The sequence below is a fragment of the Pseudorca crassidens genome, chromosome 16 (genome assembly GCF_039906515.1).
Source record: "Pseudorca crassidens isolate mPseCra1 chromosome 16, mPseCra1.hap1, whole genome shotgun sequence".
Classification (NCBI taxonomy): domain Eukaryota; kingdom Metazoa; phylum Chordata; class Mammalia; order Artiodactyla; family Delphinidae; genus Pseudorca; species Pseudorca crassidens.
In genome coordinates this window covers 27643318-27666120 of record NC_090311.1, presented here as the reverse complement: position 1 = coordinate 27666120, position 22803 = coordinate 27643318, and the positions used below count along the sequence as shown (strand labels likewise).

Sequence of the window (22803 nt, the reverse complement as noted above, 5' to 3'; positions counted from 1 at the left end):
ATTTAAAACTAGGAAAAGAGAATTATTTTAATGAAATTTGAATTTATCTAATTCTTGTCATATGTCTTTAGCTTGGAAAACAATTCAGAGGTATTTTTTGTTTGTTTTGTTTTGCCGCCTTCTTTTTTTTAAAGATAAATAGATTCTAAATAGAAAACGTCCCCTCCTCTGTAGGTTAATAATCAAGGATGATTTGTAACTTTTCACAGGGAAACTTTTTAGACCTGGCTTGGATCTGTGCTTCGGACAAGAGAGCCTAGGAGGGAGAGCTGTATTTTTCTCTAAGCATATATTTAGCGCATATATATATATATATATATATATATATATATATGCTTTAAAAAATACTCCTGTGACAAAATATATTTCCCTAAATAATTTCCAAGCACAGGAAATCCGAGCCAGGGGCCTCCGGCTGCCGCGGGTTTCTGGGAGCCGAGCCTGAAATCCTGACTCCTTTTCGGAGGGAGTGGAACGGGGTACCACGCCGTCTTCGCCCAGCCCGCCGGCCTCCTGGCCCCGCTGCCTCTCCTCTCTTGCCGATTCCGCGGGGGATCTGCCGAGTCCTGGCCGCCCACTGGGTGCCACTTTGAAACCGAAAGGGTAGCAAGGCGAGCCGAAGGTGGTCGGAGGAAGGGAGAGACCGCGGCGCGGGCGGGCTGGCCGGCCAGCAGCGGCAGCCCGAGTCGGCGCCGGCGGCAGTGGTGCATTCCAGGCCCGACTCAGCGCAGGTTCTCGGCCCCAGCCCTGGACTCCCGCCGTGCCCCCTTCCCTTACCCACCCCTGAGATTGGGGTCGAGGGGCCGGGCCCGGAGCCCGAGGAGGCTGAATTATTCATCTTTAATCTGCCCGCAGCTGCCACCTTTTCATACCGGTAACGCGAGTTCTCCCGGGGCCTAAATTATTGATGGTCGGGTTTGGAGGGAGGGGAGGGGTGAGGAGCGGGGCTAGAGGTAGGGAGCCTAGCAAGGATGAGGGGTAGAATAAGAGGCTCCGGCCTCCCCCAACCTCTAGATCAGAGGCCTCTCCCCAGGGGTTTCGCCGGCCCCTATTCTCGGTCCCCCAGAAGGGAACGGGAGAGAAGCAAGTCGGGTGCAGATGTCCCCGCTTTCTCCGAAAGTCGTCTGAGGCTAGCAGGACAGGGACTGCAGGTTGCTGGCCCGGTCGGGTCGGACTCTGCCGCTAGAACTCTCTGGGGTTAGATTGCTCAGTAACTGCGGCTGCAGGTTGATGGCTTTGGGTGCAGGATTTCTAGACTCCTGTCAGCCAGGGAGAATGGGGCGCCAGGCAGCGTCCTCAGGCCTGGCATCCGGCGACCACCTCGGCTCCGAGGTTGGGAGCCTGCGCTGGAGTCTGGTTGGAGACCCAGCACCCTCCTCTTGCCCAGGAGAGCAAACGCCGTTACTGCCCGGTTTCCCGAGTGGCTGCGGAGGTCTAAAAGGTCAGATGGACACGAGCTGGCTCGGGCTGGCTGCACAGGGTGCCCCGTGCGCCTTCAGCCCGCCTGGGCTACCTGTACCGTGCGTCCTGAGCGAGGCCGTGGGCCCCAAGCCTAGCGCAGCGCGGCAGGCGGACGAACCCAAGCAGTCTGTGTTCTGTGGCTGCTACCCCCGCACCTTGCCGCTTTCCACTGCCTCCCCGTCTCCGAGCGCAGCAGATTCTGGGCCCCTGCCTCTTCAGCCTTCCCTCCTCCACTTGGCTTTCTTTGAACTTTAAACACTACAGAGGCGAAGGGGAAATATGGCTCCCCAAATATCTAAAGATAGAAAACATAAAGGAAAGAAAAGCTTCCCATCAGAAAACAAAACAAAACAAAAACACAGGGAAAGAGGCAGGAAAACTCTAACTCCAATTAAAAATAAATACAAGGAAAGAGGTAGGGAGCAAAAGGGGGGATGTCAGGGACTTAGGCCCCCTCTGTGCTTGGAATCCTTATGTACAGAGTCAACCGGACCCAAACACCCCAGAATCATCCGCCTCCAAGCAGACTCCTACAACTCCCTCTTGCCTGCGGCTCAGGCGGGATTCCACACCGCTCCGGTTCCGTCCTCCGCCTGGCCCTTCCTGTCCTCTCTTCCCTACATTCTTTCCTGCTGGCATTAATTCCCACTGTGCTGTTTTTCTCTCCCTCTTCCCTTTTTTTCCCTCTCTCCCTGCTTCCCCATTCCTTCCCTCACTTTCTCCCTGGCGTAGCACCGGTCTTAGAGCCGTTCTTTCCCAGCCCTCCGCCCAGCATCTGCGCTTCCGCGTTTCTGCAGCTCCGCAGATTCCAGTCCCTAATCCTCTGCATTGTGGTCGGCGGCCTTCGTTCTCCCGCGAGTCCGGGAACGTGCCCTTCCACCCTGCCTGCTCCCTTTGCACGTCCTGGGTCGCGGACCCTGACTAATGGCCGGTCCCTGCTGTGTGTGGGGTGTTGTTTTTTTTTTCTTGTCTCTCCCCAGCAGGGCACGGGGGTGTGAACCAGCTTGGGGGGGTGTTTGTGAATGGCAGGCCCCTGCCCGACGTGGTGAGGCAGCGCATCGTGGAGCTGGCCCACCAGGGTGTGCGGCCCTGCGACATCTCCCGGCAGCTGCGGGTCAGCCACGGCTGTGTCAGCAAAATCCTGGGCAGGTGAGGGCCTCGGAGCTGCCCCTGGTAGCTGCCCTGTCTCCTTCCCTGTTTGGATAGCCCTGGGTCTCCAGCTGAGGGCTTGGCTAAGTCGAGGTCGCCAGTGGGAGAGGGAGGTTCCTGACTGGGGCTATCTGGAGAGCTGCTCCTTTTGGAGAGGGCACTCAGGTGGTGACTGTGGCCCCAGAAGCGAGGTTGGAGCAGGGCCATCCAGCACCTGCCCCGCTCCAGGGTCCTCACTGGGAGATAGCCTGATTCCAGTCTTCAGAAACGGAAGGACAGCCCTTCCCTTTGGAAGGGAGGGTTGGAGGATAGCCTGATTCCAGTCTTCAGAAGCGGAAGGACAGCTCTTCCCTTTGGAAGGGAGGGTTGGAGGAATAGGGTGGAAGGTAAAAATGGGTCCCTGAGAAGAGAAAAATCAGCTTGGGGAGGTAGAAGGTTGGTCCTGGTTCCCATAGGGTCCCTGTGCTCTGTGGGAAAGGTCTGGAGGCCTCCAAGTACTGTCCCCCCCCCACCCCGCTCTTCCCAAATGAGGGGCCGGGCTTCCACTCCCAGGGGCATTGATTCCAGCTGCTGTGCGTGCAGCCTTTGGTATGGCCACCTCCAGGGAGGGAGCGCCCCTGGTGTCCCTCCCCTCATCCTCCAGTGCGTCCCTGCCCTAGCCAAGTAGACTCTGGAAGCCGGTTCAGACACTCTGGGCCTTTTCCCTCCGTGCCACTGCCTCAGGCAGGAGAGTGGCTCAGCGGCTCCGGCGCCTGCAGCGCCCTGTCCCTGCCACCACCCGCTTCTCGCTGACCCCGCCGGTCTTCCCGGCGCAGGTACTACGAGACCGGCAGCATCAAGCCCGGAGTGATCGGCGGCTCCAAGCCCAAAGTGGCAACACCCAAAGTTGTGGACAAGATTGCTGAATACAAGCGACAGAACCCGACTATGTTCGCCTGGGAGATCCGGGACCGGCTCCTGGCGGAGGGCATCTGTGACAATGACACAGTGCCCAGCGTCTCTTCCATCAACAGGTGAGCAAGCCACGCCGGGCTGCAGGGTGGGGCTCCAGCTCCTAGCTCCTGCCCACCAGGGCTTCCCCTAGCACCGGTCTCCGTTCTTTCTTCGGCCTCTGCCTGCCCTTGCTCCTGCTCCCAGCTCCCAGGTCCTTTGGGCAGGGAGAGGGGACCTGGGAGGCAGAGAGATAGACAGACAGACAAGGCTGTCTCCAGCTCAGGGCTGGGTATTCCCTGCCAGGCTTCTCCCGCTGGCGTCCTGGAAATGAATCCAAGTGTTTGTGGTAATTAAGACTCCAAGATTACGCGCCTCGGTATCTAGAGACAATCACAGCCCACAGCCGAAGCCTTTAAAATGACCAGTGTCTATTCATCGCCTCCAAACAGACTTCCCTTTCTAAAGGCATGCTCCCTTCCGCAGGGGCAGCCGCCTGTCCTGGCTCCCCCGCCATCCCTGCTGACTCCCACAAAGCTGGCCTCCCGGGAGCCCAGGACTTGCTAGCCAGCTCCTCACAAATTTCCGGTCTGTTACCACCAGTATCCAGGCCTGCAGAGCAAACGCCAACCACCGGTCAGCCATTGGCAGGGAGTAGAGGAACTAGACCTGGAGTGGGATGCCAGGTCAGCAGGGAGAGCTCTGGACCCTGAGACTGAACCTTACGAGATGCCTCCAACCACCTAGAGTACCTACGTCCAGACCTAAGTCTGCACTGATGACAGGCTCAGGCACAGGGGGACAACTCAGGCTGGATTCAGCTCGACATATAGTAGCACAAGATAGTCAGTCTCCCAATCTCTGAGCCACTCCAGTGTGCTCTCTGGGACCCATGCACACTCCATGTATGTACCCCCCGCCCTCGGCCAGTGTACACATGTGGCAGGTACAGCACATAACAAGAGCACTTGGACATGGGAACCCAAGCTGGCTTTCCCATCACAGAACTGTACAACCTGATGTCAGCAGAGACCCTGTGCAAATTCCAGACAGCCTTGGCCAGCTTTTCTACCCCCGCCCCGCCCATTGTAGGGCAACGCCCCAAATGAGAAGAAGGCTGAGGGTTTCATACCCTTGTTTTTCTTTACACTCTTCATAGGCTCATTATCAGGACAAGTAATAATTCAGCTGGTGCCTTTTTCTGAAACTGGCATCGCGTATCAAGGGTTTTTTTTTTTTTTAATATTTTGCAAATGAAATGGAATTATCCCAAGTCATGCTGAAAACAGCAGGTAAAATTAGCTGGTAGAATGTACCTTGGCTAAAGAAGATTCCCTCTGCCACACTCGTGCTGTAACGTACTGCGAGGCGACCCCAGAAATTATCCCAGTGTGTGCCATCTGTATAAAATGGTTATTCAGTTATGAACAGGGTACCATAATACTGATCAGCTAATTATACACCCTCCGAAAATTCTCCAGCTCCCTGGGCCTGGCTCAGCTAAGTATTGAGAGCATAGTGGTTTGACATTCAGATACCTTCCAAAGGAGCTGGAGAAATTCTCCTGGTGGTTTGGGAGAGGAATGAGTCTTTTGCATTTAAAAGCCAGAGGAGGAAGCTGGGGAAGCTTTGGGGCTGGGGCAAGAGTGGCGGTGAGGGATGGGAAGGGGCCAAAGCATTGTCTCCTCTCAGCCTCTAGGCTGGCTACTGGTCTTGGGAGTGAGTTGGAGCCGAGGTCTTGGGAGGAGAGCAGCCCTGCTGAGGAGCAATGTTGCTGGGACTGGGTGCTGGTGTTCTGGAGAACATTTGGTAGAAATCTTGTTGTTGTGATAGAATTTGCAAGCCGGTGGAGGAACCCAAGATATGTTCGGTCAAAGGCAATGTGCTTCTCTTGATGTGTGGAGGATTGGAGCAATCAAGGCAGGTGTGGTGGCAGCACCTCTTGCCTAGCACTCTGTCTAGCACCCCTTCTCCCCCCTCTCCCCAACATATACCCCTCACTGGCCGAGATGTTTTGGGAAGCTGGCTTATACAAAAGTTGGGGAATACTCTCATCCTGACAAGCCACGGAGAGCAGGGGCCGTGTGACCCCAGGATCAAGCTCCAGAGGCCTTGAGGTGCGCTCACCAGAGCTGAGAGAAAGTAGAAGCGTGAGCTGCTAGTGGGATGAGAGTGGGAGAAAGAACGGCTTCAGCTTGACAGCTCTGACAGCAGAATTTGCTCAGCACGGAGCCCTATCACCTGAGGGGCACGGAGGCTACCTTTGGGTGTGGGAAAATAGCCATCTGTGGACAGGTGTTGCTGGAGATGGCAAGGGAGTGGGAGGAGAACGGGGAAGCCACCGGCAGCATGGGCAGCCAGCCCTGGGTCTGCAGCTAGGCTTCCTGGCTTGCTTTGTCAACAAGGCACGGTCAGGGTATTCTTGATTTTGCTTTGGGACAGAATCCTACCGTGACTCATACTTTGGAAAGAATTCTGGGGGCTTCCCAGTGTGCTGCCGAGTCAGGACTGGAGGGATGCATCTGGGCCTGTGCCCTTAGTGTCATCCCTCGAGGTGCTTTGCTCTGAAAGGGAGGGTTTATCTGAGATGCGTTGCTTCAACCCTAAAACCTGCTGAAAGCGGGATTTCTGCTGGCGCCGCTGATGCCAGGCACTTTGTGAAATCTCACTTGCTGTAAGGAAGAGCCTACAGATTTTCCTCTGTGTAGAAAGTGTGATGCATTGGGGACCGGGTGGTTCTTGAGTTTAGCGCTTTACTGTTGGTGAGGTGCCCACTTGTGTTGGGTACTTTATAACCCTCATGGTAAGAATGTGCCCGTGCCGGCCGTTGGCAAGAAAGGAAATCCACACATGCTTATCCACCTGAGCCAAATCATGAGGGTTTTCATCTTCTCCTCCCCAAACACATGCTGTTGCCACACTTGAAATATACTGTTATGGTTATAAACTAAATTGCTTTTCATGCTTTAAAAATGGTTTGGGCTTTTTCTGATCCTGTCGCGATAAAGGCTTGGACATCCAGCCCGCATTCTCCATTGGCAAATCCTCATAGAAATACCTCTCTGAGCCAATGGAGTAGGTCAGAGAAGCCTCCCAACCTCACCCTCACCCCAGAGACCACCGTCAAAAATCCGGAGGGTTGACTAGATTGCTTAGCGTGCGGAATTTATTTGAATGACTCTCAATATTGGGTTACTGATCGCTGAGCCTGGAGTTGCCAGCTCTCCAGCTTGTACACCACTGCTGTAGAGGGCGGGTGTTTATAAACAGGTGACTTGAGATTGAAACCTGGTGTGGGAAGTGGCCCGGAGGGGGGAGGAGATGGAGGGAGATCCAAGCTGCTGAAAGGGAAACAGCCACCTAGTTACGTTGCTGAGCAATTGGCTGGGCAGGAAGGATTTTCCTGATTATATGCCAGAGTCTTCAGGTTTGTCTGTTGCTCTGGGCAGGGAATATAGCTCCTTTGAAGGCACAGGAGCAAACTCCAGATACAGTCTAGGGTTACTGAAGATCCCCTGAGGGCACTGTCTTGGACTGAGCTGGCAAGGAGGCCCTGGCTCGCTTAACTTTTTCAGCCTGCCCTATACTCTTTGGGATCAAGGCACTCTCAGCTCCTAGATCCTTAGAGTGGACCCTCCCAGAGTCAATTTCCCCCCGATCACCTGCTACCCACACTCTCTCTTAGCCTGTTGGGCTCTAAGTGAGCATATTTACTCTCCTAGCAGTGGCAGCACTGGCTTCAAGAAGGCGCCAGCCCCAGGGCTGTTGAACAGCTCCGTCTCGTGTCATCTGCAGGTCTTCGTTGGAAATCTGGCACTGGGGTGACAGTGGCCTAGCTGTTCATTCAAAGGCCTTTCCAAGTAAGCTGGGAGCCACTCATCCCAGCCAAGGGAATGCTGAAGACATGTTCACGGTGGGGGTCTGTGTCCCTTTCTCAGACACAGGTTCTAGAACATTGCACATTTGACTCTTGGACCTGGCTTGGCACAAAGCTGGCCCAGAGAGGCAGCACTGCCTGCCCATCTCCGTACCCTTGCAGTTGTTTGGTGGTCAGGGCTGTTGGTCTAGTGGCAAAGAGCCAAGGCAAGTTGGTAGGTTAAGAAGACGACTTCTCCCCACAGAGGAAAGGGAAAAGTAAGGATAGAGAACTTGCTTTCTGTGGCCCTGGGCCTAGTGGATCAGGCCGCCTATAGTGGACAGACATGCCAGTTTCTGTCTGAAAAGCCTTTCTCACCTGTCCTTCCCCAGAGAGCATCTCCTGCTGCTGAGGCTGCCCGTCGTTAGAATAATGTGTGAAATAGTCATGACTGCTGGCCTTCTTATTTCTTAAAATGAGCTGGAGTTGTCCCCCTGAAAAGCCATTTTTGCTCCCTTAGTTATTTTAGACTTCTTGGCCAGCAATTGTATCGGCCTGTTTCCCTGTGGCCAGGCTCCGAGTGGGCGGGCAGGCCACAAAATGGCTTTCAGGTGAGAGCAATGGCTGGTTGCCCTGAGTTCTTACCTCCACTGGCAACTCTAGGAAAGAGGAAGGCAGGAGGGGTTGTCCCTAACGAAAGCTCCAGGTGGGTTTTGGAGGATGATGCAAAGAGGAAACAAGACGGGAAAACCCTAAATAAATAAATAAAGTGTGACCAACGATTCTGAGAACTCAATAAAACAATCACATCAAATATGAAGAGGCATAAATCTTGTATCTGCACAGGTAACCTACTCAATTGCTTTTATTATCGCTCAGGCTGCCTCCATTTATTACCGTCCACAGTCTGGGCAAAGGAGGTCGCGTGGAGGGTGGTCTCCAGTGCAATCCTACACCCCGAGAGGCAACAATCAGCCCATACAGCCAGGGATTTCGATGGGAGCTCGGGAAGGGCCCATTTGTCTGCATGAAAACCAATCAATAACTCTGTAACCAGAGCCCTTGTCACAGGAAAATGGACAACACAACAGTTCAATACAGGGGCCACGGGGGGAATTAACCAAGTGGAGATGGGGCCAGGCAGGAGCAGCCCCTAGAGAAGGGAAACGGGGTGCCTGGAGAAGAGAATATTGGGGAGGGGGGGAGATGGGGCAATGGCTTTGTGTGCATATTGGCACAAGGTGGGAATTATTGTGCAAAGTAGATCCGGGGGACCAGAGGCACCGTTGGAAGTTGGGGTGGTAGGGAGCAGTTGGGAAGTGGGCTTGTTCCAGTACCCATGGGATAGTGTGGTTGTATGTGTGATGGTGTGTGTTGTGGACAAGAATATTATGCTTCCATAGAAAGAATCGCGATAGTAGTAACTGATGCAGAAGATGAATCAAACCCCACTACACCAGAGCCTGCACGCTGAAAAGGGGGCTCCCTCTGAGCCCACAAAGGAGCGCCTTAAACCAGGGGCTCCATTGTCTGCCCCCAGCTCCCTAGACCTTCAGCTCCAGCTACTCTGCAACTTTGCCTCTTAAAGTTCAGGTCCATCCTTGGCCCTTCCTCGTTGCTGCCTGGAGTTGGAATTCTTATATTAAGAGGAAACTGTATGCTGGAAAGAATTCCTTTCTCACTTCCTGTTCTTTAAAAGAATTCAGTAAAGGGTGTGAACATGGCCTGCCACTTCTCTGAATCCCTGCTGTTTCATCTCAGCACCCCCACCCCCAGGTCAGATTCTCGGAGGGCAAGTTTCTTGCATTCAAGTTCAGATTCATGCAGGGGAAGCTATGCCCAGTGCTGCTCACCCAGCCACGTGGGTGAGCCTAGAGAAGAGAGAAGGGGCCCTGATAAGTCTGAGGAGTGGGCAGCGGTCTCACAACTAATGCCCTAGTAACAACCATTGGTTGTGGTCTCACAACCAGTGCCCTAATAACAAGTGAAATATTAAACGGGTGGAGAATTAAATCGCTGCGGGTTTATCTGTCTACCACTAAACTACTGGGTTGAAATGTTTTTCTCCTGTTGAGCAAGTTGTTTGTTTTGGTCCTGTAAAGGCGCAGCTTGACTCGATTCATGATGGTTTGTGGGCACAGAGATTGATGTCTTCAGGGCGTGTGGATTTGTGTGTGTTTGTGACTACCTGCGTCTGCTCTTAGGTAAATGGGCTCTGAGGCCAAGAGGAGGAAAAAGAGGAAAACCTGCAGTCACAGACAAAGGCTGGACACCTTGTCCTTGGGACCATCAGGTCAATCAGTGAGGCAGTCATTGGGCCCTTGGGCAGCAATAATAGGGCTGGGTTGGAGGGTTCTCATTTCATAATTTGGGAAAATTGGGGCCAAATTTTTCTTCAATTTTTATTTGCACTGTAACACTCCATAGTCTAGTTAGGCCCCAGTTAGAGGGGCTTTGCTGCAGCGATGCTGCCTTTGTGATAGAGAGCTGTGTGATCCACTGTCCATCTTCAGTTCAACACTTGAGTCCCAGCCCCGTTGGCAGAACTAGTTAGAGACCAACTGCATAAGCAGCCAAGAAGATGGCCTTCCTGGTGTACCCCCTTCCTGAAGAGTTCCGGTGCAGTGGCCCACCAAGGGACCTGCGGGTCCCCCAGCAGGAGGCATGTCAGCAGCACTGGGACACGGTCATTGTCAGAGCTCTCCCAACGGCCAGGCCCCAGGCTCAGCCTCCAAATCCTTCCCCAGTAATCCAGGTGCCAGGGAAATAAGGAAGAAGCTGGGTGCAAGGAACACGTAACTGGGAACTAGAGAAGGCTTGGACACCAGACCAAGTAGAGCATGATGGCAGAGGCAGAGGCCTGCGGTCTCCTGGGGAGGGCTGGGCATAGGGGAGCTGTTGAGGGTGTAGGAAACCAGAAGAGGATGACCTGGGACTGGAAAAGAAGAAGCAAGGCCCTGTGTAGACCTGGGAACTCTCAGGTAGGAGGGGAAGTCATGTAGGAGGGAGACGGGAGAGGCCATGGAGCCAGGCTCGTCTTGTAGTTCATCCTCACCAACCACAAAAATAACGGGACTCTTTCTTTCAGTTTTTGAGAGATAATATAATAAGAAGATATTTTGTGTTTTTCATGCGAGAGAGAGAGAGGCAGAGTCGTTGGCATCCTAGAGAGGTTCGGGTTTGTTGTAGGCTGTAGGGGGAGGAAAGTAGTGCCCCAAAGTCCAGACTGGTGAGAATGTGTTAGTGGAGCTGCCGTGTGGCTGCAGGGGGTCGTGAGCACAGAGGCCTCCAGGACCCCGGCGGGGAAGGTTAGCAGGAGAACCTACGATGCTGAGACAGAGGTGGTGAGAACTGAACAAACAGGAGCTGGAGTGCACAGGCCCAGCCTAGAGGCACTGAGATTTCGTTTTTTAAAACTCTGTGCTGGGGCTTCCCTGGTGGATCAGTGGTTGAGAGTCCGCCTGCCGATGCAGGGGACACAGTTTCGTGCCCCGGTCTGGGAAGATCCCACATGCCGCGGAGCCCGTGAGCTCCCACATGGGCCTGTGAGCCATGGCCGCTGAGCCTGCGCGTCCGGAGCCTGTGCTCCGAGGCGGGAGAGGCCACAGCAGTGAGAGGCCTGCATACTGCAAAAAAAAACAAAACAAAAAAACTCTGTGCTGGTTAAATAAAACACATCTCCAGGCCTGATTCAGTTCATGGGCCAGCGGTCTGCAGCCCCTGGTCTGTGTAACTGCCCATAACTTATCTCTCTGCTTCAGACCAGAGCAGTAATCTCAGTGCAGGTACAGGGGAATGTGACATTTCCGAAGCCCCCGAGGAAGGGAAGTGGGGGTGAGGTGTAACTCCCCACAGCTAGAGGAGGGGAGGGGGAGATGCACATGGAAAGGGAAGGACAAAAGTAAGGATGAGGAGGAAGCGTGAGGAAGGAGGTGATGAGGGGGAGAGGTGAAAAGCAGAGTCCTGGGAGCTGGGACGGGCTTGCCTGGGAACGGAGCATGTGAAAAGTTTGCAGGGAACCAGAGCTCTGGGCGGCTGGTACAGCAGGCTGGTGGGGCTGCCTCTCAGAAGGTTATTAAGGAGAAAAGGGGAGGCCAGCCAGGGAGGAGAAAGGTGGCAGAGCAAAGGAAGTGGCATGGGAGGTCAAGTCGCAAGACCTGGAGCCCACGGTCACCCGTACCACGCAGAGCACCGCAAAGCAGGCCGGCAGTGGATGTGGCGCTGCTGCAGTGCAGTCGCTCAAGCCTGGTGCCTGGCAGAAGGGAGAGTGGGAGAGAGGCCAAGAGGAAGGGAGGGAGGGCCCCGCTTCCTGGGTGTTCCAGGTTAGAGCCCCCTCCACCCAGGAGCCTCTGGCCACTTTGCTCCGGACTCCCTCCTCTGCCTGCCTTCAGCCTGCCATGCACTCCTCTGCAGTGAGCTCCCTCTGCAGCCATCCAGAAACAGAGGAAGCCAGAGGACGTGCCGGGTGGCTCCTGGCAGCTCCTGGCAGGAGGAGGAGAAAGGGCTGTGAGACAGGGCAGCAGGCTGCAAGAGGAATTGTACCTACGTTGTAGGCACAGTCGGGTCAGGAAATAGAAGGACTCAGAGGACTTGGAGAGGGCAGGAGGGCGAGAAGGGAGAGCAGCAGGGGCCCTGGAGCTTGAACAAATGGGCGTGAGCACTGGGGCGGCTGCCCATGGTCCACATGCTCCCTTGTGGCTCCAGGGTATTTGCTGGGCTGGTGAAGGAAGCCAAAGGCAACCAGGAGCCTCGTGGACAGCATCTGGCCTGACAGGCCACAGAGATGGTCAGGGAGGAGGCCCTCATTCTGCCCTTTATCCTGTGACCTTTGGTTCTAATTCTAGAGGACAAGATGGTGCCCGCCCCTTATGTGTGGTACCGAGAGGGGTTGGTGCCTCTGTGTTGGGAGCCTCCGTGTGGCTGTGTTTGGGGAAGAGTGTGTGGGTTCATGGTATCTGGGTGAGCCTGGCATTCAGGCCCTAGGAAGCTGTCTAAATGGCCCTGGCATTACAGAGAGCTCTTAAAAGTCGTCCGTCTTGTCCAGCGAACAACGGCAAACTGGTAGCTGGCCATTCAGAGGGCTGAAGGCATCTTTTGGTCCCAGGATGAAAGCATCTGCCGTCACTGGGATGGCCCGCCTGTTCGAGGTGCTGGCACATGTTATCTGGAAAGCCTGGGGTTGAATGGATGGTCAGCGTCCCAGTGGGTGGATGAGTGGGGGTCCTGTCAGGTGCACAGAGGGTCCCAACTCGTTTAGTCTGGTGCAGGCACATGTGCACTTGCTCTGCTAGAGGCGAGGGTGTAGAGCTGTGTGCAATGCCGGGGTGGTGCATGTGTGTGACATGCTGCTAGGAAAACTGGCAGCAGCTGTTTGGCTTGTGTCTGCTGAGGTCCTCATAGGGAGTGTGCACTTAGGTAGGGACAAATGTCAAGCTATTTTCTCCTCTTATCATCTGCAGAGTGCATACCTCCCCTCCCTCTCCACATCCCTTATCCTTTCTTTTCTCTCTCTCCTCATCATTACCCAGGTTAGCTGGTTTGGGTTAGGAGGCCAATTAAGGAAGAGTGAAGAGAATTTAAGATAAGGAAGGCCATCCTTCCTCTAGGGACCAAAAGAGGTATTGTGTTCCCCCCACTCCGCTCTGCTTCCCTGAGGAGCTGACACCAGGACAGGCGGCCTTCCCACGGGCTGGGACTGGGAGAGCCAGAGAAACGGAGGTGCCTCCAGGCTTGAGGCTTGGGCTTCTTTCCCTGGTCGCCACGGGCCTGGGAAGGAAAGTCTAAGAGAGCCCAGGATGAGGGAGAAAAAAGGGTAGAAAAGAGATGGCCAAAGACAGAAGGTGAGAAGCAAGAGCCAGCTGTGGTTGACACCAAACAGCCCCAGATAAAGCCTGGTTTCGGCCACAGAAATGGATCGGCTGTGTGTGTTGGGAAGGTGGGGGGAGGGGTGTCTTTTTTTTTTTTTCTTTAGGGAAGAGGCTCTGAAGTCTTTTAGCCAGTCTGCTGGGCTGACCACTCAGCTCTTTGCAGAGGGTACAGCCCTCCTAGAAATCGTGTTCGCCCTCACTCTCACACCCTCTGACCTCCCATCCCAGCACACATTTGTCTCTTCAAAGCCAAGTTAAAGGGAAGTGAGGGTGGGGGAAGAGGCCCCAGGAAGACAGCTTGGAGGGCAGTGCAGACTCCTCAGGAGGTGACCTCCCAGGTTAGGTACAAAAAAAGTTGAGAGAAATTCATTTCATGGCCAGTGGCTACTTTAAAAAGGCGATTCCAGCATACGAATGTGATAAATGTTAACTGAGCATTAATCGCATTAAAGAGGGCCCTATAAACTTTTCATTTCTAATTAAATTCGTCCAGTGATGCTGCCCAAGCGAGTACTCTGGGCCTTTGTTTATGTGGAAAATTAAAATGCAAATACAATGGGATTTATTTCCTGGAGTGGAGTGATGGGCTGGCCCCCTGGCTACTGGTCTCCAGGCCTGTCAGGCCAGGTAACTGCTTCTTTGGAGGTTCTGTCCCCCTTGGGACACATTCTGGTGTGAAAGGAGAGGCCAGAGTTCAAGGTCAAACAGAGTTAGAAATAGAGGAGAAGGTGTGGAAAGAATTGAAAAAAAGTAGAAAAAGACAACAGATGGCCCAGAAATAGAGAGAGAGGCATTGTCCTGGCTTCCTACCCTCCTCCTCCAACTCCCACCTCTAGGAGAAGGGACCCCAGACCTTGCTTGTGAGTAATGCCACCACAAGCCTCCCCTGCAGTTCAGGGAAGAAGGGTGGATGTGGGAGGGAGAGTTTGGAGAAGCAGCCCTGCCAGGCATATGTGGGCTTGCTCCTCAAAGAACCGAGTGGTCATCAGCACAGAGGACCCAGGGCCTGGATTTATCTCCAGCAGTTTGAGGGTCGGCTGCTGTCCACATAATGGCTTCACTGGGCTTTTCCTGCCAGTGCCAAGCAGCATTGACACAGGGCAGTGGAGCATAGATGCTCAAACTGAGGACGCTGTGCATGCACGCCCGCACGCACGCAGCCTTCTCGAACGTAGAGAGAGCCGATCGCTCGTGAGAATAAACAAATGTCCCTTGCAGGGAGTCCTTTAGTGCCGTGATCCCTCTGATAAAAGCGGTAACTCTAAATGCTATTGAATGGAACGATCTAAAGTTCCTATTTACCAAAATGTAAATTAAGCTGAGTGGAGAGAAAACCTGGGCAAGAAAAATCATTTGGGTTTATCAGTAGAGGAACTGAAAGATCGCTGTGCTGCACTATGGCTAGGGAAGTTGTAAATAGCATTAAAAAGTAGAGAGGGAAAGAAAATGGAGGTAGGAGAGATGATAAAAGGCAGAGCACTAAATCACAAACAGGGGTACATGGACAAAGGCGCAAACCAGACTTATGCCAAGCCTTGCAAAATCTACGGCTTGGACTGACAGTGCGTAGACATACTACGCACACAGGCATGAGGCATCCGGAGAGTGGATAAGGCCATGTGGGTATGAAGGTGGATTGACCACAGTGTAAGCTTCTGTGCCTGGTGCTGGGACTGATCCGTCAACTCCTCCACACTGCGATCTGATGGGGTAGGGTTCTGTAGACAGTCAAGGATACAGCCTTATGCGGTTTTTAAAGGTCTTTGAGCACATGAGTCTCTCGTGAGCTGGATCCACGTTCTAATGAATCTCCAAGGCAGCAACCCATTCCCAGAACGGAGTCTGCTTGACTGGTTTTGTCGAATAGCTGCTACCCCTGTCCTCTTTAGTCTGTTTTATTCTGGGTTATTCTTTTCTTCTTTAGTGTTCACTTAGGTCTCTTGGAAATGCATGAGCACTTGCTGACAAACAGGTTAATGACTGTGGCAGCTCCCAAACATCTGGATGAAAACCCAAACCTTCAGTCAATCATCTCTAGAGATTATCAGTATGATGCCAAATATCTGGGGATTTAGAGATGTCCACATTATTGATTGAATTTCTTAGTTTTTATCCAGGCACACTCCTGTTTTCATTTCATTGGTGTTTCATTTCATTGGGAGACACCCGTTTTCAGAGGGAAATATTCTAGGAAACAAAATGTTGTGGTTAGAAAGCACCTTTGATGTATTTGGGTCTCATTTCTGGTTTAAAGGGAGGCTGGGCTTGGCCTGAAAGTCAAGTGGAGAGCTGGTGGTTGGGAGCACTTAGTATCTGAGCAAGCATGGCTGATAGACTCTTTCCCCGGAAAGTTGGTTGGGAGGGCAAATCACTTTGTCCAAAGAAAGCTTAAGCTATCCGATAGGCCTGGCTTCATAAGGGAACCCACTTTGCTATCTTAAGGAAGTATCAGTGTTCTTAATAGATATGGTCTGTCCTTCATTTATTCTTTCATTCATCCATTCAGAAAACCTTTGCTGAGCACCTACTATGTGCCAGACATAAACCTGTGTGGCCTAGAAAACATAAGAAAGTGGGCTCTGGGAAGTGATTGCCAGAGTTTGAATCTAGCTTCCTCCCTCACTGGCTATGTGGTTGTGGGTAAATCTCATATCTTCTCTGGACCTCAGTTTCCTTATTCTGATCTAATATGGGGATAATCATGTAGCTAGAGCTCTGTCATAGGTTCTCATGAAGGTTGAATGAGTTATTCCGCATAAACCTGGCAGATATCAAGTGCTCAATAAATGTTAGTTATTATTATGGCAGTAGTAATAATCAAGTTATGTGTCTGCCAGCGTAGGTGAGTTCTGGCTTGTGCATGCATAAACACTGAAATCTTTTAAATAAGAAAGCTCGAGGAGCCAAAAAGATACTCTGTGAACAGAACTGTGTATCATGAATGCCAGTGAGAATTATGGTCCACTGTGAGCCCAGCTGGATTTAGGAAGGGGGCCTGCTCTTTGTACTTCCAGAAAAAAAAAAAAGGAAACTTTATGACTCAGTTACATGACCATTGAACAGAATTAGATAATTACCCCCTTTGTCCACTGTTTTTGAGAGCCCAGCCTGTGTGTGTGTGCGTGTGTGTGCGTGTGCATGTGTGCATGTATACTTCTTATGACCGCACACTCCTTCTCTGGGATAAGGCTATGATTGCTTGAGGAGCTGAAGGTTGGCATTTTCTGGGCTTCATGGCATCTTCATGCGTTGTGGTGCTTTGCATTTTGCAGTTTTTTTAAAAGATAAAATGAAATGGTATTGGGAAAAAAATCCTTATTCGATGGGTTTGAAGTGTTCCTCTGATGCTTAAATGTCATAGAGGGGAGAGGACAGGGAGGTAAACAGAAAGAGGAGGGGAAAAGAGGAGAGAAAATGGAGATAGGGTAAAGGATGAAGAAAGAGGAGAGGAGGAAGTGAGCAAATATTTGGCAGATTCAAACCAAATCTGTCTACTGTGGCCCCGCATATCTGGATATTCCAGGGAAGCATGGGAGATTGATCGTCATTGCAGTTATTCCATTGCTAAAGGATAAAATATTTTTTAAAAAATTCAGGAGAAAAATTCACTTTTTCAGTGTAATGGCTCAAAGTAACTGGGCTCTGTGAATTCTCCTATTTAATCTGTGCCCATGAGCAAAGATGAAAATGGACGTTTCCTAAACTGACAGTATATTCTGGTTCACCATCTTTATGGGAAAGCTTGTGGAATAAGGCTGAGGCCCCAAGTTCTCCCTGCCCCTTGGGCCTAGTTATGTAACCAAGTCCAGCCCAATGGACTTCTGTAAGGTCCACACCAAATGCCTTAACATTCACTCCTATTCCTTTCTTATCTCTTCCTTAGTTCTCAATTTAATGCCTATATTCTGTTACTCCTCATTGACACCTATTAGCTGGTAAAGGTCCTGATTTTTAAAATTAGAAAGTAAATGTTTTTAATGAGTTAAATTTGAATCCTGACAGCTCAATCATCCTTAAATTTTTTTTTTTTTTTTTTTGCGGTACGCGGGCCTCTCACTGTTGTGGCCTCTCCCGTTGTGGAGCACAGGCTCCGGACGGGCAGGATCAGCAGCCATGGCTCAGGGGCCCAGCCGCTCCGCGGCATGTGGGATCTTCCCGGACCGGGGCACGAACCCGTGTCCACCGCATCGGCAGGCGGACTCTCAACCACTGCGCCACCAGGGAAGCCCAATATATTTTTTTTATGATTGCAAATGTATTAGGGCCACCATCTTTCTTTCTGCCTCTTCATTACCACAGTGCTGGGTATAGCCCTCTGTATGGAGATGGGTAGTGGTGGATTCTTATCAACCCCCAACCCCCCCTCACTGTCCACATGGACAGAAGCCCAAGGAGAAAACTACCCCCTGCCTTCATGCTACCTGACTGCAATTTTTACACTTCTCTGCTTAAATCACACACATACACACACACAACTTGATTTATCTTAGATTTTATTCACATTAACACATGTGGTTATACACACACATAGGCCAATCTTATGGCCACTTTACTTAGTAAGTCCTTATGTTCATAACAATAATAGCTAACAAGTGCTTACTGCAGTAGGAACTGTTATAATCATGTTAAGTATATTAATTGATTTAAGCCTCATAAACAACCCCATAGGACTTTATAGGATTGTTTATAGATAAGGTAACTGGAGTACAGAGAAGTTGAATAACTCATTCAGGTCACAGGCTAAGTAGCACAACTAAGATTTGAACTCCTGCAGTACTGGCTTTAAAACCCATGTGCTTTTCCACTGCTCCATACTTCATATCTACTTTGGATCAAAGGAAGTGCAGGAATGTGTGATCTCTTGAGCAACTTTATATATTTTGAAGTCTCATGCCAGGGAGTACATGTATGTATACATGTACTTACAAGCTCAGAACAGAGACACTGCACCTAGTAGAAAGTCATGCCTAGTACGAGCTTCTGTACTCTTCCTGGTGCGTGTTTGTGGCCCTGTGAGTACAAGCCACAGCTGAGCCACATCATCTGTGGATGCTGGGAAGGAAGAAGATGCTGATGGCCAGAGCCACAGGGTAGAGTGAACTGGGGATTCTCAGAACTAGAGTTCATGTTATTCCCACTGGGATTGGGGAGCTTAGTCCCATCCATCCTCCCGTAGTCCCACCAGGGAGCTAGACTTTTGACAGGCATTGGGTTTGGCCCTGGGTCTTAACTCTCCAGATTAGGCAGATATGGGGAGGGTGGCACCAGAACCTGTGTCGCTGTGGTAAGGTCAGGTCTGTTCCGTAGGGCAGGGGCAGCTTGCTTGCAAGAACAATAGAACTGTGCGAATGGTCGTCAAGAAGAGATTTGTCCTCCATCTCTAGCATCCTCCTTCTGGAAAGAAGCAGTGCAAACGACCAAGCCAGAGCAAGCTAAAAAAGCTAAAGGATGGGTCTTCTCACACACAGCCACATCAAGAAAGCAATTACCGAATCATACACCACCACCCAGATCCAACATCATTACTCAACCCACATCACCAAGGAGACACCATTAACCTAATCTCTGAGACATACATTACGAAAAAGAAAGATGCTGATATGATCAACGAACACAATAATTCAAAGCAGAAACACAGACATTGCCACCAAACAATACTCAAATTCCTCCAACTCAGTGTTACACAAAGTGCAGTCACCTTGATACAATACCACGAAACATCAGGTAACAGACCTTAAGCCAGCTGCCGGAATGTGTCAGCAATACATGGTACCACACAACACAATTCAAGTGCTCCGTCCCACAGGCACACCCATGCCCAAAGGCTGAAATCATGTGGCCACCTGAGCGATAGTAAACACTGGTCAGGCATCCACAGAGATGGAGCCAGCAGTGCAACACCTAGCCCTCCTGCATACCCAGCAGAAAAGGATCACTGCCACAGCCTCCCCAAACCCAGCGCTCTCCTGGTCCCCAGCACAGGGCAGCCTGCCAGAAAGAAGCAGCGCCATCCCATCTCTCCAGCAGGCGGATGTGTCCAGACCATCACCTCCAATAAAGCCTCTGGGCTTTCGTTGCTAGTAAGAGAGTAAACTGTCCCCTGAGCCTGCTTCCTGAGACAGGACAAATCAGCCCTTTCCTGCTGGGGGTTTAGTAAGACTTCGCCATTACTGAAAATGACAGCGCTCCAGGGATGGAGGGCAAGCGGGGGGTGGGGGGTGGCCTGGGAGGGGGCTCACCAAGCTGGGTGCAGGAATTCCCCTTCCTCCACCAAGCACTGCCTTCTGTGGCCATTCCAGAGCTGAAGCCCTCTTGCTGGGTGTTCACCGAGTATCGATTCAGTCTGCAAGCAATTTTAATATTTCTTCAGGGACTTTCCAGCAACAGCACAAGTCATTAATTCACCCTCCCAAATTGCTTATTCAATAGCAGGAACATGGCTCCTGAATAAAGTCCCAGAATTTATGTGACTCGCACGAGTCAGGAGGTCAAACAACTGTTATGGAGCGAAGTTAAAAATCCAAATAAAATATTGACACTTTTTTGGGGAGGGGGAGTAAAGGTATTTAAAATAGGTTTTTGTTGCAATGCCCCCAGAATAAAGAATGGAAGGAGACTGAAGACAAGTTGGAGTTTATAAAATCAATGGAATTTATCGCACATCTACTTGGCATTTAATAATTCTCTCATTTCCACAGTCCCCCACCCCCACCCCATCCTGGCCATAGACAGAGAGATACACAGGTATACAAAGGCACAGTTATGTACATCAGTATTGGTGCATGGACCAGTATAGAAACGCAGTTGTGATGTGAGCGTCCGAAACACCTTGGTAAGGAAACAGTGATGAGTGTGGAGTCATGTATGACCGTGGCTTACAGATTTGAAAGGCATGACTGGGCAGAAATTCATGAGGGGACTTTTGACAAATATATCCAGTATTATAAATCTTGAATCAATGCATTAGAGCAGACATGAATATAAAGATACACTAGTCATAGAAATAGTTTCTAGAAACTGAGAAACACGTCTGTATTCAGTATTGCCACACAATCATGTACACGATTTGGAAAGTAGATAGATATAGAGAATTTAGAAAATCTATCCCCCAAACCTACCAATGTATATAAAATACAGTGAAACCATAGTCACTTAACCTAAAATTGAGGTTAACACAGACATGACGCTTATCAAATACAGCTATGGCACGTGCACAGGAGAGGGCAGGCATGTTTAGAATCACAGCTACATGCAATCTCTGTTCATTGTCTACATGTACATTTGCACAGTTGTCCAGATCATGGATGTGAAAAGACTGAAAGAAAAAAATTGCTTATGCCCAAATAGTTAATAAACACAAAGAAATATTAATATAGAAATTTCCAGAAGAGGTGACATGGTTCAGCCTACAGACATTGGAGTCACAAACCCAAAGTCTGGCTCCAGTGCTATTACGCACATGACCTTGGACAAGTTGCTTAGCCTCTCTGTTGTCTCCTTAGTAAAACAGAGAACACTCCTGTCTGATAGAGTTGTAGTTAGGATTTGGATGAGAAAATGCATTTGTTATAGCACCTGTCGTAGAATGAATATGAAATAAATGATAGTTATTACTTTTACTATTTTTACATGCAACTCTTCTATTCAGACCCAGTTTCTCATAGATTCTACCATCTGTTCTTGTTACGACTGACTTATTCTACCCAGTGGTTAGCAACATGGGTTCTGGAGTCAGCCTCTTAGGTTTAAATCCTAGTTCTGATACTTAACAGCTGTGTGACCTTAGGCAAGTTACTCAACTTCTCTGAGCCTCAGCTTCCACTTCTGTAGAACAGGGATAATAGTCTTCATAAGAAGTTGTGAAAAATAAATAATCCATGTAAAGTACTTTGCAGAGTGCCTTGGCACATAGTGAACATATATTAGTTCACTATGTCCCTTAAGATTGTTATTGTTATTATTAATAGTAATAACATTGATTTGCTATTCAACAAATACTTTTTAAGTACTTATATTATGCCAGGCCCTGTTGCTAGGTGCAGGAAATACAATGGTGAGAAAAATAACCATGACATGTGCACTTGCAGAGCTCAGAGTCCAGGGGAGGACTCACTGTGAATTGAGTAAGCAAGAAAACAGGTTTCAGCTCTGTGCTGGACTGTAAGTGGAAGAGGGGAACAGAGAGAAATAGATTGGAAAACCAGGGCGGAGCCAGATTGGGAAAGATTCTGAAGGCCAGGCTGAGGAATTTTGAATTTATCCTGTAGGTAATAGGAAGCAATTGTAGGCTTTAGCCACATTGCATTCTTTGAGGAACAGACACAGAGAGACGGATGGATTGTTTTTGAATACTGGAGCAAGAAGGTGGGAGGTGGGAGGGGCCAGAGGCAGGGAGGCCAGGCAGCCTCTAGCAGGCCCCAGCCGGGCTGCTGCTGAGGACCCCTTCCCTCCAGGCTCCCTTCTGCTTGCAGAGGGAGATGTACCTGTGGAGGGAAGGGGAGAATGGACAGGGAGGACTTGTTCCAGCAATGAGTCTATAGCAGTACCACTTTCCCCATCATATTAGGCAGTCTTCTAGCCTCTGGACCATGGGGTGGACAGCTGGTAGACCCCAGCTCTAGCCCAGAAGCCCTGACAGATGAGGGCAGGGCTGGTGGCGAGAGGAGCTAGTCCGGTCACGCTCTGGGCTTGGCATGCACCGCAGACTGGTTTCCAAATGGTTAGTTAAACACATTGCCCCTTAATTTTTAAACCTATGCATATTTTGAATTTAAATCAATCCATATGCTTACCATTCATCATATAAACCATCGCTATTGCCCCCTTGGGCCAGCCCCATGGCCCATCTAGCCTGGTAAATTGTATCTGGCCTGGGCTCGTGGTAGAAGGATTATCATCCTCAGTGCCAGTCTTAGAAGGCTAAACTGATGCAGAAAGTATTCCTGGTATCTAAGGAACCCACTGGAAATCTGTCAGCCTGGAAGGTACCAAAAACTATCTTGAAATTATTTTTATTTGTGGCTTATAGTTTAGTTTCCACAGAGGAACTGAGAGCCTCTTGAATTTTGGTAACTGTGTCAGATAGAGTCAGGGTTAGCAGACGGGGCTTGTGGGTTGATAGAATATGAGGAAGGAACCTTCTGTAACTCACTAAGACATTCTCCCAACTCTCTCAAGGATGGTTTTCTTACCCCCTGGCTTAAGCTAGTTTTCTCAAATATTAGAGAGTTTAAGAGTAATCTGTAGAGTTTGCTTAACTACAGATTCCTGGGCCCCACTAAAAATTCTAATGCAGAAGGTCTGAAGAGGGCTCCAGGGCTTTGCATGTTAGCATGCACCCCAGGGGATTCTAATGCAAGTGGCTCAAGGATAGTAGTTTGAGGACACCTTTCTGTAAACTTTTAGGTAGGACTGTCATCTCTTAGAGCTCAGTTATGACCTCTGAGAAGCAACAAAAGAGACAGAAACTCTTGACATGTTTGGGGAGAACCCTGGTAACCTCAGAACCTGTGTATTCCAGTTATATCCTGCTACAGCAAG

The 22803-nt window shown here is 50.5% G+C and overlaps 1 protein-coding gene across 1 annotated transcript in view; it reads left to right on the top strand.

Annotated features, from left to right (window-relative positions):
• Positions 1-2385: 2385 nt before the first annotated feature.
• PAX2 (paired box 2) overlaps positions 2386-22803 on the top strand; it is a 74846-nt gene continuing 54428 nt past the window's right edge. Inside the window, 3 exon segments of the mRNA XM_067708879.1 lie at positions 2386-2418; positions 2420-2610; positions 3426-3623. Of these exon segments, the coding sequence (XP_067564980.1) occupies positions 2386-2418; positions 2420-2610; positions 3426-3623 (422 nt within the window).